This window comes from Thalassophryne amazonica, chromosome 15 (genome assembly GCF_902500255.1).
Source record: "Thalassophryne amazonica chromosome 15, fThaAma1.1, whole genome shotgun sequence".
In the NCBI taxonomy this organism is placed as follows: Eukaryota; Metazoa; Chordata; class Actinopteri; order Batrachoidiformes; family Batrachoididae; genus Thalassophryne; species Thalassophryne amazonica.
The window spans coordinates 29,599,505-29,614,398 of record NC_047117.1 but is presented as its reverse complement, the minus strand read 5'-3'; the positions used below and the strand labels follow the sequence as shown (position 1 = coordinate 29,614,398).

At 41.0% G+C, this 14,894-nt stretch overlaps 1 protein-coding gene across 1 annotated transcript in view; it reads right to left on the bottom strand.

The window, feature by feature from the left end:
• Positions 1-14,894, bottom strand: part of fbxo41 (F-box protein 41) — a 177,488-nt gene that overhangs the window by 12,386 nt on the left and 150,208 nt on the right. The window contains exons 7-13 of the mRNA XM_034187513.1: positions 12,960-13,198; positions 12,719-12,834; positions 11,220-11,372; positions 7,383-7,478; positions 7,173-7,291; positions 4,035-4,193; positions 1,034-1,149 (exon numbers count right to left, since the gene is read on the bottom strand). Of these exons, the coding sequence (XP_034043404.1) occupies positions 1,034-1,149; positions 4,035-4,193; positions 7,173-7,291; positions 7,383-7,478; positions 11,220-11,372; positions 12,719-12,834; positions 12,960-13,198 (998 nt within the window). The remainder of the gene's footprint in view (positions 1-1,033; positions 1,150-4,034; positions 4,194-7,172; positions 7,292-7,382; positions 7,479-11,219; positions 11,373-12,718; positions 12,835-12,959; positions 13,199-14,894) is intronic.

Here is a 14,894-nt window from a genome sequence, read left to right as displayed (position 1 = left end):
TTAAGTATTTTACAAATTACTGATTTACTCATATTTTTAAGGACAACCATCTGTATAGTCTTCGGAGAATGAGCTGAAAAAGAAGAAACTACCAGTGAGCAGTTGTTCTCTGTGTGAAAATGCCTTTTAATGGTAGAGGTCAGAGAGGAATGGCCAGACTGGTTTCAACGTAGAGAAAAGCACCAATAATTTATTTATTTTATTTTAGGTTATATAGCTCCAAATCACAACAAAGCTGCCTCAAGGCGCTTCACACAAGTAAGGTCTAACCTTGCCAACCCCCAGAGCAAGCACACAGGTGACAGTGGTAAGGAAAAACTCCCTCTGATGATATAGAGGAAGAAACCCCAAGCAGACCAGACTCAAAGGGGTGACTCACTGCTTAGACCTTTTACCAAAAATGTTTACACATTACAGTTTACAATATCTCAAATAACCACTCATGACAACCAAAGTATGGATAAGATCATATCTGAATTTAATTTAATTTAACCTCCATTTAACCAGGTTAGTCCCATTGAGATTGAGATCTCTTTTGCAAGGGAGACCTGGACAAGTAGAAAGTTTCCAATTCACCTTGGACGTGGGAGGAAGCCAGAGCACCCAGAGGAAACCCACGCAAACATGGGGAGAACATGCAAACTCCACACAGAAAAGCCATAGGTGGGAATCAAACCCATGACCTTCTTGCTGTGAGGCAACAGTGCTAACCACTAAGCCACCGTGATCAAATGTGAAACAGATGGGCTTCAGCATCATGCAGACCACACCAACGTCAGTCAGTTAAGAACAGGAAACTACAGAAAACATGGTGTAAACCAGAATGAAAGAATGGATCCATCCTGTCTGTAACAGTTCAGGCTGGTGATTTATCATATCAATGTGTACCAAAACCTGTGAGGAATGTTTCCAGCACCTTGTTGAATCTATACCATGATGAATTAATCCAGTTAAGGCAGTTCTGAAGGAAAAAGGGGCCCAACTGCTACCAGCAAGTTGTGCCCAATAATTTGAGAAACAGATATGCTTTTACCTGCAGCTTGTTAACCATCTCATCAAACAATTTCCGAGCTTCAGGACTGTTGGGGTCTTCAAAGTAGTCTTCTATACCAATCTGAACCACAATGGATTTCAGGTTGCGGCAAACACCTACAGCACACAGGTAAAAGAAAGATTCTTGGAGCATTAAAATGGATTTCACCATGCTGTTTTTATGCCAGATGTGCACTTGAACATTAAATGCATTGTCATATCAACTGTCAAAGTGCATGAACTCGTAAATGCCTCTCCATCCATCTGCACACTCTGACTTCATTCATCCAAGGAAAGAAATTAACGTCACTCTCCAGTCTCCCTCTGTGCAGGCTGAAGTGTGCACTATGGTAACTGATGAAGCCAGAGCCTTCATGCTGGACTGTTTTTTGTCAAGCTGAATTCATATAAATATAACTGTCTATGAGTTGAAATGACTGAACTGTAGCTATGGCAACTGCAACATGAATAACGGCACAAGTCTTTGTGGGACACGGTAGAAACACTGTACAGCATTGCACCTTACACAATATTGTCAGTTTTAAATACTGACATACAGTGGGGCAAATAAATATTTGATCCACTGTTGATTTTGCAAGTTTTCCCACCTACAAAGAATGGAGGGGTTTGTAATTTCTATCATAGGTACACTTCAACTGTGAGAGACAGAGTCTTAAAAAAAAATCAGAAAATCACATTGTATGATTTTTAAATAATAAATTTGCATTTTATTGCATGAAATAAGTCTTTGATACACTAGAAAAACAGATCTTAATATTTGGTACAGAAACATTTGTTTGCAGTTACAGAGGTCAGATGTTTCCTTTAGTTCTTGACCAAGTTTGCACACTGCAGCAGGGATTTTGGTCCACTCCTCCATACAGATCTTCTCCAGATCTTTCAGGTTTGGAGTTTCAGCTCCCTGCAAAGATTTTCTATTGAGTTCAGGTCTGGAGACTGGCCAGGCCACTCCAGGACCTTGAAATGCTTCTTATGTAGCCACTCCTTAGTTGCCCCAGCTGTGTGTTTGGGGTCACTGTCATGCTGGAAGACCCAGCCACGACCCATCTTCAATGCTCTTACTGAGGGAAGGAGGTTGTTTGCCAAAATCTCACGATACATGACCCCATCCATCCTCCCTTCAATATCAATCAATCAATCAATTTTTTTTTTATATAGCGCCAAATCACAACAAACAGTTGCCCCAAGGCGCTTTATATTGTAAGGCAAGGCCATACAATAATTATGTAAAACCCCAACGGTCAAAACGACCCCCTGTGAGCAAGCATATGCATATGCAGGACGACTGCATATGATGCAGTCGTCCTGTCCCCTTTGCAGAAAAGTGCCCCCAAAGTATGATGTTTCCACCCCCATGCTTCACGGCTGGGACGGTGTTCTTGGGGTTGTTCTCATCCTCCAAACACGGCGAGTGGAGTTGATACCAAAAAGCTCTATTTTGGTCTCATCTGAGCACATGACCTTCTCCCATGCCTCCTCTGGATCATCCAGATGGTCACTGGTGAACTTCAAACGGGCCTGGACATTTGCTGGCTTGAGCAGGGGGACCTTGCTGCCCTGCAGGATTTTAAACAATGATGGTGTGGTGTGTTACGCATGTAATCTTTACGGCTGTGGTCCCAGCTCTCTTCAGGTCATTGACCAGATCCTCCCATGTAGTTCTGGGCTTTCTAAGAATCATCCTTACCGCACGAGTTGAGATCTTGCATGGAGTCCCAGACAGTCATCTTGTGTTTGTTCCATTTTCTAATAATTACGCCAACAGTTGTTGTCTTGTCGCCAAGCTGCTTGCCTGTTGTCCTATAGTCCATCCCAGTCTTGTGCAGGTCTTCAATTTTGTCCCTGAAGTCCTTAGACAGCTCTTTGGTCTTGGCCACGGTGGACAGGTTGGAATGTGATTGATTGAATGTGTGAACAGGTGTCTTTTATACAGGTAACAAGTTCAAACAGGTGCAATTAATACAGGTAAAGAGTGCAGAATAAGAGGGCTTCTTAAAGAACTAACAGGTGTGTGTGAGCCAGAATTCTTGCTGGTTGGTAGGTTATCAAATACTTATTTCATGCAATAAAATACAAATTAATTACAGTATTTAAAAATCATACAATGTGATTTTCTGAAATTTTTTTAGATTCTGTCTCTCACAGTTGAAGTGTACCTACAATAAAAATTACAGACCTCAACATTCTTTGTAGGTGGCAAAACCTGCACAATCGACAGTAGATCAAATACTTATTTGCCTCACTGTACATTTATGTGCAGAGGGTTACATACACTCATCATGAACATAAATGCCACTGTAATATTGCGCTTTCAGTTATTTCTTTCCAGCAGAATGAATGTATAACATATGATACATCCATCCATTTTCTATACCCACTTATTCCAAATAAGGTTCATTGGGGGAAATGGAGCCTATACATATGATACATGATTTTTATATATATATATATATATATATATATATATATATATATATATATATATATATATATATATACACACACACACACACACACACACACACACACACACACACACAAATAATCCAATCTAATGAGCACTGTCAGTCAAACCCATTTAAGTTGACAAAGAGAAGCTACCAGCTGTCGTCACGAGTCAATCATGACTGATAACATGAAGTTATGAAGCCTTTGCAAGTTAAGACATATTTAAATGTGCAGCACGACTGATTTAATAACCTACAGTAAGTAGGTGTATGTATACTTTTGCACTCCTAAGTATAATTTTGACTTGATGTCAGAAAATAAAATGAATATTTGTGTACAAAATTCATTGTTTTTCTTCTATTAAAGATATATATTGTGCAATCATTAAAATAATAGCCGGCAGAAACATTTTTATGACATTCGTATAATGAGTGTATGTAAAATTCCACAGTAAATTTGAACACGCTTCCACTTCACACAGCCAGTAATATATATTATTCATTACAGTCATTTGTACAGGAGGTCAAACTCACTGTTGAAGTGCAGCAGGGCTTTTGGGGTGACTGGCGTGGAGGTGAGGACCAGCATCTCCAGGCCCTTCAGGCCTTCTCTGCAAACCTCTGCTGCCACCTCTTGGTTGATTTCACTCACATGATCCAACTCCAGCACCTGCAGCCGCATGCAGTTCCTCGCTGAGAGAAAAGAAGATCCACCGATAAGAAACAAAGGCTGCTTAATACACCGTATAGCAAAGGAGGTGATAGTTTAGTGGTTAAAGTGTTAGGCTTGAGACCAGAAGATCCTTGGTTCAAATCCCAGCCTGACTGGAAAATCACTAAGGGCCCTTGGGCAAGGTCTTTAATCTCCTATTGCTCCCAGTGTGTAGTGAGTACTTTGTATGGCAGCACCCTGACAACAGGGTGAATGTGAGGCATTATACAATTTTAGCTCTGACTGACCATTAACCCTCTGGGGTCCGAGGGCATTCTTTGGACAGTTCACTCGCCTGGCATAAATGTTTTATTATTGCTGTTAACAGCTCTCCCTGCATCCCACAATCAAATGTTATGTCTCTTTTTTTTTCAGGACAACCTGTGCTTTCAGAATATATATGTTTTTGTTGTGTTTTATAAGTGTAATAAAGGTTTACAATCAAATATAGGCAAGGAAAAAATAAAGCGAAAAATAATTCTCCACACACATTTATTCAAAACAGACAGCAAACTATAATAAACAACTGTTTTTACGCAGAGAAAGCAACAGAGTTATCCAGTAACATTCACATGCAAACTAGTGGAGCAATCCTGATAGTTACACACTCTTTGTTTGAGCATGTGAGATTGTCATCAGAGGCTCTCCATGTGCTTTCACTGATCGCTGTGCGTAATGGCGCAGGGCACACTGAGTATGTACTAATAGTATGTACTCATTGGAGCACCCAGGGGGCTATTCAAATGGGCCAACTAGTAACATATCACTCCTGAAAATGATGTTTGGCTTTTCACGTGAGGTAAATCTGCCCTACGTTTGGATTTTGGAAAACCATGTGACGGTGAACCAATTCCGATTGGACACTCACATTGCACACGTCATCACACAGCTTCTATGAGGAGTACAAAGATGGCCAATGGCTGGCTCGAAAGTCCACGGAGTTAACTTTTCAGCAAAAAAAAAAGTAAGTTTCCATCTCATATCATTAAAAAGTTATTTCTAATTTAGTAAAGCTTGGTCTTAGCCGTCATATACGACGGCGTCGGATCCAGAGGGTTAAGGGTCACAGGGGAGCTGGAGCCTATCCTAGGAGTCACAGGACGTGAGGCGGGGTACACCCTGGACAGAATGCTAGTCTGTCACAGGGTCTCATATAGACAAACAAACACATTCACAGTCGCACACACACCTACCGACAATTTAAAGTTTCCAATTCACCTAACCTGCATGTCTTTGAATGCGGGAAGGAAGCTGGAGCACCCGGAGTGAACCCACGCAAACATGGGGCGAACACGCAGACTCAGACACACAGACACACAGAAAGGCCACAGGTGGGAATCAAACCCATGATCTTCTTGCTGTGAGGCAACAGTGCTAACCACTAATCCACCGTGCTGCCTAAATAAGAAACTCATTAAAAAAATGCAAAATGTATGATGCAAAATAAAGAGAACTTGAATTATAAGTCTTCAGTACTGTTCCTGTAAAACTGACCTACAATAATATTAATTTATATTAATATTATTATTCAAATATTAATAATATTAATATTTTTTATACCAAAGTACATGTTATTGAGCATTACTGAGTGAATATCAAACATACAGTGGCTGGCAAAAGTATTCAGCCCCTTGGTATTTCACACATTTTAATTTATTTATGTCATTTCAAATATAAAAAGTAAATCAGGCTTCTCAATATAAAACTTTCTAAAATGATCTTCCTTAGACTCAAAGTCAAACCAAATCTCTACAACTTGATATAAATTAATTAAAAATATAAAAGCCAAGATGATGGGTTGCATACGTAATCAGCCCCTTTGGTATAATACCTTTAAATAACCAGTTTTATAGCCAGTTTTCTTCAGACAGGTCAGGGGATGGATACATGAACATTTTCAACTGACTGAATATGTCTTGGACTTTATTTACATTAGTTATGAAGAAATGAAAACAGTATGGCACTCTATGGTAAGTATGTGCGTAGTAGACAGTTCTCAAAAACTGAGTGACTGTGCAAGAAGAAGAGTGAGGAAAGCCACCAAGACAAACCAGAAGCAGTTATACTGTAGGTTTCTGTGGCTGTGATTGGAGAAATTGTGCATAGTATGTGTTTTGTGTGTGTGTTCGGCCAAGGAGCCGATTACTTTGGCAAGCCACTGTATAAAGACTACAACTACTGAGAAAACTATACAAAAAGTTCATGATATGAACACCATTTCTATGGCGAGTTCTCTGTTGCCCTCTAGTGGCCGATCAGAGCTGTTGCTACACCAAACCATGAACATTGCTTCTGTCACATCATCATTTCTACATGTTATATTCATGATTAAAAAGGCAACAACTATTTTTTTAGAACTATTATATTGTGTCATGTAGTTCCAGATTTAAGTTAAAAATCACTGATAGGTACGGTGGCCAATAGAGACCATAACACCTCCAACTGAAGACATTGCAAGCAAATGCAGAGAAGTGTAGACTTCAGCTGCTTAATGGCTTGCAAGAAATAGAGTATAATGTGAATCTATCTTACGGGTAAAATAATCAATGCAACAGATCAATAAACATACTCAACTCTGCCGTGTAGGTAGAGATAAACATATCAGAACGCTGTGATGCACCGAGGACTCTGTCAGAAACTGTGCAAAAACCTCTTTTTGTGTTCTTCATACTTGTGTTGTTGTTATTTGCAACAAGTCTCTTTTTGCATGTCTTATGTGAATTCCCCTCAGAAATTCTATCAAATAAAATTGTTGCATGTGTTGTAAATTATATTTGTTTGTGTTTTGTGTGTTTTTAAGCATTTTCTCAATTCTCAAAATGTTTTTTGATGGACAGCAACTACATGTTTTATATTTGATGCAGGTATTTTTTTGTATTTGTGGTTGCTGCATTTGCTAGTGTTGTCTTCATCTGAAAGTGTTGTAGGTGTTATTGGCACAGGATGCAAAAATTGTTTACCGAGTGAGGCCAGTCCTTGAATGCCACACCCGGCCCCACCCACACCAAGAGCACGAAGGTGCGGCCAGCATCTTCCTATGGTCTGTAGGCACCGATTACTGAAGCGAGCAGGTTGTTGACTACAGATAAAGATACACAGACAAAATCCATTTGTTTTAATAACCGCAACAGAGTCAAAAGTCACGAAGGTACAATCTGTTTCTCTGTTACCATGGATGTAGTGGCGCCACCTGTAGGGAGATAATATCTCTACAACCTGCTCCAAGGGCCCAGATCACTTCTTGTCCAACTGGGTCTGTGGCACTCCTGTAACAAAATAAATAAAAGTTGTTCAGTAGTAACAGGAAGACAGAGGACGGGAATGAGAGGAACAGTAGTAGCCAGAAAACCAGTATTGATCAGTATGTCTGGTATTTATATTTATATTTGCAAACTTTTTCTTTTACTTTCACTACTCTGTGTGCTTCTTACCCGGTGTAGCAGACCGAACGGTCCCCCTGAAAATCGGTCCCCCCTGATGACACGATTCACAGATTATCACCTCGTTTCGACTTCAAACTGCACTCCAGTCATCAACTATCTCAGCGACAGATATCTGAAGCTTTTGTACAACAATCACTTCCACATAAATTCAGCATTATTTTATCATAAAAGGCAGCAGAAGCGATCAGAGCTGCGCGGCTAAACGAACTGCAACATGATGCGTTCATATTTCAAAGCGTCACGGAATTTCACCTCATTTCTGCTTAAAACTGACTTTAGAATGATTTAAGAGGTTTTACCTTTATTATCTGATGGTTAATAATCCCATTAATCCATTTGATTGCTTTGGGTGAAGAGACTCTGCTGTGGTCCAAAATGACGCATGCGCAGATGCAAAAGGTGGATTGATTTTTAGGGGCAGACCGTTCGGTCTGCGACACCGGTGTGCTGCTATACAATGTTGCTGGAACCTGAGGGAGTCTTCCTAACGGATCAATAAAGTTCTATCTAATCTAATCTAATCTATTTTATGTTAAATTAGAAACAAGGGAGGAAAAAGAGTCAGGACTAAGTGTTGGTGAGGGGGTGCGTGAATACCAGAGTGGAAAAGGTTTTACATCAGTTTCTGATTAACCAAAATCATTCCGGTCATTATTAAATAAAGAGTTCATGAATACTGCAAAAAATATTAAGTCTCTTCGGCATCACCCTTCTTAGTTTTCAAAGGTTTATATTTTTAGAAATTCAACATGGCCGCCCCCTACTCTTCCTGCGCATCATTGTTGAAGTGCAGCATGGCTTTTGTGGTGACTGGTGCGGAGTTGATAACTGGCATCTCCACGCCTTTCAGGAAAAGCAGACATCACGCCAGGGGTCAGTCTGTGCTTTTGGTAGACCACCAGCTCTGTTTTTTATACCTGTGTTCATGGCATTTTAGTCTAAAAATCAGGTGTGGTGAGGTACAGCAGAAAGAGAGAGCACCAAAAATGTGGTCTAAGATCAAGTCGAGGGTAGGGAACTGTGGGAGGAGCTGCTTGGTCTACTGCCACCGCGAGCCAGACCCAGATAAGTGGCAGAAAGTGAGTGAAATATGGCTGCCACAACAGCTTTTGAAGAAAACTTAAACACTGTTTTCTGGATTCCTCATTTCATAAGGTTTCTAAATAAAGTTCATCAAATCTCCAAAAAACTTTAATGAAATTACACAAGGAAGCTGACTATGTTTGAAGATTTTGAAATGCAAGATGTCAGCCATAACAGCCTTTTTTTTTTAAAATGGAAAGCCTGTTTTTTGTTGTTGTTGTTGTTGTTTTGTTTTTTGGATTCCTCATTTCAAGAATTCTAAAAGTATATAGTTCACCAAATCCACCCCAAATTTTTATGAAGCTGTGAATCATTACGTAAGGAACATTTTTTTTTTTGATCTCATGCCCTTTGATCTTTTTCCTTTTAAAGGACAAACTCAAAGTCATCACGCTTTAACGCAAACTGTTGGAGCCAGTATAGATTTAAACATGGTGGAAAGGTTTTGTGTTAGTTAAAGTGGCCAATTTGAGACAGAATTAATCAAATTTTATCTGAACACTGAATCAGAAAGAGCAATCAGAGATTTCTCATGTCTGCCAAGGGGTTGACAGGGAGTCAAAATAAAAGATGTGTGATTCATATTGTGACCCGGACTTTACCTGGATCTGTATTCCACAACACAGTGCAATAACTGCATACTGATCCAGAATGATGGTCCAACTGATCAAGATGTCACAATCTGATATTTAATTTACATGGCCTAAGATCTATCTTTGGTGAAAATTTCATTGAAATCCACACAGTAGTTTTGACATAATCCCGCTAACAGGCATACGTACAAATAAATATATGCCGATGATTTTACTACGTCCTTGGCGGACGTTCTGATGCGTACACTGTGTCCTGCACACACCATGATATATACTCAACAAAAATATAAACGCAACACTTTTGGTTTTGCTCCCATTTTGTATGAGATGAACTCAAAGATCTAAAACTTTTCCACATACACAATATCACCATTTCCCTCAAATATTGTTCACAAACCAGTCGAAATCTGTGATAGTGAGCACTTCTCCTTTGCTGAGATAATCCATCCCACCTCACAGGTGTGTCATACCAAGATGCTGATTAGACACCATGATTAGTGCACAGGTGTGCCTTAGACTGTCCACAATAAAAGGCCACTCTGAAAGGTGCAGTTTTGTTTTATTGGGGGAGGATACCAGTCAGTATCTGGTGTGACCACCATATGCCTCATGCAGTACAACACATCTCCTTTGCATCATCCGTGAAGAGAACACCTCTCCAACGTGCCAAACGCCAGCGAATGTGAGCATTTGCCCACTCAAGTCGGTTACGACGACGAACTGGAGTCAGGTCGAGACCCCGATGAGGACGACAAGCATGCAGATGAGCTTCCCTGATACGGTTTCTGACAGTTTGTGCAGAAATTCTTTGGTTATGCAAACCGATTGTTTCAGCAGCTGTCCGAGTGGCTGGTCTCAGACGATCTTGGAGGTGAACATGCTGGATGTGGAGGTCCTGGGCTGGTGTGGTTACATGTGGTCTGCGGTTGTGAGGCTGGTTGGATGTACTGCCAAATTCTCTGAAACGCCTTTGGAGACGGCTTATGGTAGAGAAATGAACATTCAATACACGAGCAACAGCTCTGGTTGACATTCCTGCTGTCAGCATGCCAATTGCACGCTCCCTCAAATCTTGCGACATCTGTGGCATTGTGCTGTGTGATAAAACTGCACCTTTCAGAGTGGCCTTTTATTGTGGACAGTCTAAGGCACACCTGTGCACTAATCATGGTGTCTAATCAGCATCTTGATATGGCACACCTGTGAGGTGGGATGGATTATCTCAGCAAAGGAGACGTGCTCACTATCACAGATTTAGACTGGTTTGTGAACAATATTTGAGGGAAATGGTGATATTGTGTATGTGGAAAAAGTTTTAGATCTTTGAGTTCATCTCATACAAAATGGGAGCAAAACCAAAAGTGTTGCGTTTATATTTTTGCAAATATTTTGCTGATCAATAATATATGCTTTAGATCATCCATTTGGGCTTCTTGGTTGTTGACACATACAAAAAAATTGTGTTTTCCTTGATCTTTCCCTTTGACCAAACTACTCCAAAATCTAATCACCTCCTGATATCTATCAGTCTAATATTCGCACCAAATATGAAGGAAATATGCCAAGCCCTTTTTGATTTATCTTGTCCACAGACACGCATGGACACACAGACACTCAGGGTAATAAATTTGCATCACTCGTCAAACATGACAGGCAGTGGTGTTGTATGCTCTGAGGGTCTCCTGTCTTTGATTGGGGTGTTAATTGTGTTATTATTAAGATGATATTAACAATCATCACATTGTGGTGTGACGTGTGATGTTGTGATGGTTTCATTGTTGAAGGTTCAGCCTGAACATATGACCCCTGCAGATAAAAAAGACATCACATGCTAGTCGTCCTCAGAAGAACTTAATAAAGGAGCTGTGTCCTGGACGTTGGGACCTACCTGTAGGTTACAGCCTGCAGGGCTCTGCAGTAGCAGCTGGCCAGCCACAGGGAGCGGTCAGTCAGCAGGTTGGGACAGTGTGACACCTTCAATATGAGGAGATTACTGCCTGTTGCCTTTAGCAATGCCTCCAGACCCTCTTCCAGGCAGCCACTGAGAAGAAGACATCAGGAATGGTTGAAAGAAAAAGACAGACAGAGCAGTGGAGGAAGTTAACATCACAGCATGAGTTTTCTTTGGGCCACGAGTTAATACAGCTTTTTTTTTTTTCCAGAGGGTAGGAAAAGCGGGAATCATGCAGGGGTCAGTCTATGTTTTCAGCCGATCCCCAGTTCGGTCTTACACCTGTGGACATGGGCATTTTGGTCAAAATGAGGTGTGGTGAGTTGCTATTGCCAAAAATGTGGTCTAAAACCAAGAACAGTTTTTTTCTGTTACCTACAGAACACATATAGATTCTTCTTACATCGGTGGGTTCACGGTGTGTGTGTGTGTGTATTTTCGTGACTATAAGTCATGCTTTTTTACTTGTTTCGCTGGTCCTGCAACTTATATTTTAAAGCGAAACATCTTGTGTAAAAAATATACTGCATTGTCATCTACAGCCACTAGATGATACTCTCTACACGCATGACAAGCTGCTCCTATGCACTCATCTGAATGAGGAACTGTCTGACCCACACTCTGGAGCATCAAACAGGATGCCAACCTCCGCAAAACAAGAATAAGATCTGAATGAGGATGCCGTGCTGGGTCTTGGAGAACTAGTAAAATCATGTTCTCAAACTGAATGGCCACCCCCTTGGATCAAGAGAGAGAATAATGTTCATTGTCATTTTAATATAAAATAAAAATAGTAAATAACCATATTTGTGTGTTGGAGTGCTCAGGGCATGCCATACAAAAATGTGCCTTAAAAGGAGTGGACCAATGCAAAAACACAGCCAATATTACATTTGTCAGAACGCCCATTGCAATAAAATGTCTGTTTTCATCACAAATAAGAAATAAATCACAAATAACTCACTCGTTTGCATCCTGTACAAATCCTTTTTTATTAATTAAATGTGTTACTTGTCAGCTGATTTCTGGCGAGTCTGCAGGAAAGTTATGTACATGCTCAAAACTGTGAGCAGACATCAGACAGAGCCTTTTCGTATCTGTTTCGTGTTTCGTGCCATCTAAACAGCAATGTGCCAAATAGCAATGCACCAGTCTGACTGGTTTTTCATATTAGCTCACAAAGCACACATGAGAAGTTAAGTGACTAAGAATACCCCCTTTCCATTGTATGCCTTACTCTGCTCACATTACACACCCTGTAATAACAAATTGGAGCTGGACACAAACTAAATGTGCTTGCGTTATGTATTTTAGACTGTGTGAAAAAAATAATCAAAATAGGGCCCTTGCTATTTAAACAGTGTGAGTGGTGGGTGTGAAAATGACAAATACATCAGTCGGAAGCCACTGTAGAAATGCTAATTGTGCTGTCTCACCGTGTGCTTTTAAGGTAGTCATCTTTGGTCTCCTTCTTGCCTCTCTGTCGTGGTTTGAGGTTTTGCAGGATGAGAGAATGTGTCTGGGTGCACCACTGAGACAGCGTACTCAGGAACTAAGCACAAACAAAGGGATAATTGACTGTCTTCCTAATTACTTGCAAAAAAGCATCACAGGCGCACACATGCTTTTAAAAGTGCTGTGGATGACTGAGTGCATGAGTTATTGTTCTCTGTACACCTTGGAAGAAATGCGAGCATTCTCAAGCAGCACTCTGGTCCAGACAGCTGGGTGACGGGCCACAAATTTCCAGTCCCGACAGACCTCAGCAGCTTTCAGTAAGGTTTTAGTGTCTAGGTAGGTGAAGATACAGAAGAGAGCTGCACGCATCTTCAGGATCTCTGGGCTGATCACCTCGTTGGATTTAGAAGGGCTCTTCTCATGTCGGCACGGCTTGTTGTAAACCCCATCAGAGCGACCTATCAGAAGAAAAACAGCCGCTTAAACTAAGAACTATAAAGTATTACAAGAGTTGAGAGTGATGGTGCTGCTGTACAAATTCTTACTAGTGAAGGGACATAAATCTGGATGTGGGGCCACACGCCAAATATAAATGTTGGCGTTAATGTTAATTACATACACACAATGAAAGGTGTCAGAGGATTGATATATTAGATTAGATTAGATAGAACTTTTTTTGATGCCTTGGGAAGACTCCCTCGGGGAAATTGAGGTTCCAGCAGCATTGTATTGCAGCACACAGGGTAAGAAGCACACAGAGTATCAAAAGTGAAAGTAAAACAGAAAAACAGTTTATAATAAATATAATAAATAAATAAATATAAATACACAATACAAATACCAAACATACTGATCAATACTGGCTTAGTGGCTGCTACTGTTCCTCTCATTCCTGACTTCTGTCTTCCTGTTACTCCTTCTCCACCTGAGTGAGAAGTTGTACATGGATGCTGCTTATTTTGCACATTGAGACATAAGTTTATATTTTTAGGTTTACTTTTTAAATTTCTATGACTTCATAGTATGACTTCATCATGACGTCACACCAACCGATCACAAATATTTTAAAGATCAATATGAGCGTATCATTTCTCACATCTCTCTCCAACTTTTATCAGCTAACTTTCATCAGCGTTGGCAAGCTAACTAGCTTGCTAACGCTTTCGTTTTTATTTATTTATTTATTTTTATTTTATTTTAGCACCGTTGTCGTGCGTTCGCTGTTGTCGTGCGTTGCCTGTGCTGCTTCATGGCCTGTTTGGTGCCTTGATTGGGGCACTCCTTCTGCTGAATCACCTCTAAATTATTTACACATTATTCACTTTGTGTGTTTTTAGGAATCCACTAGGTTGCGTAGCTACTAGCTCTTACCCAATTTAGCATGGCGGCTTCTCCTGTCTCTCCCGTACTTTTCTGCTCTGGGTGTGAAATGTTTAGTTATTCCTCGGCCTCCTTTAGCAGTAACGGTACTTGTAATAAGTGCAGCTTATTCGTAGCTTTGGAGGCCAGGCTGGGCGAATTGGAGACTCGGCTCCGCACCGTGGAAAATTCTACAGCTAGCCTGGCCCCTGTAGTCGGTGCGGACCAAGGTAGCTTAGCCGCCGTTAGTTCCCCCCTGGCAGATCCCGTGCAGCCGGGAAAGCAGGCTGACTGGGTGACTGTGAGGAGGAAGCGTAGCCCTAAACAGAAGCCCCGTGTACACCGTCAACCCATTCACATCTCTAACCGTTTTTCCCCACTCGACGATACACCCGCCGAGGATCAAACTCTGGTTATTGGCGACTCTGTTTTGAGAAATGTGAAGTTAGCGACACCAGCAACCATAGTCAGTTGTCTTCCGGGGGCCAGAGCAGGCGACATCGAAGGACATTTGAAATTGCTGGCTAAGGCTAAGCGTAAATTTGGTAAGATTGTAATTCACGTCGGCAGTAATGACACTCGGTTGCGCCAATCGGAGGTCACTAAAATTAACATTAAATCGGTGTGTAACTTTGCAAAAACAATGTCGGACTCTGTAGTTTTCTCTGGGCCCCTCCCCAATCAGACCGGGAGTGACATGTTTAGCCGCATGTTCTCCTTGAATTGCTGGCTGTCTGAGTGGTGTCCAAAAAATGAGGTGGGCTTCATTGATAATTGGCAAAGCTTCTGGGGAAA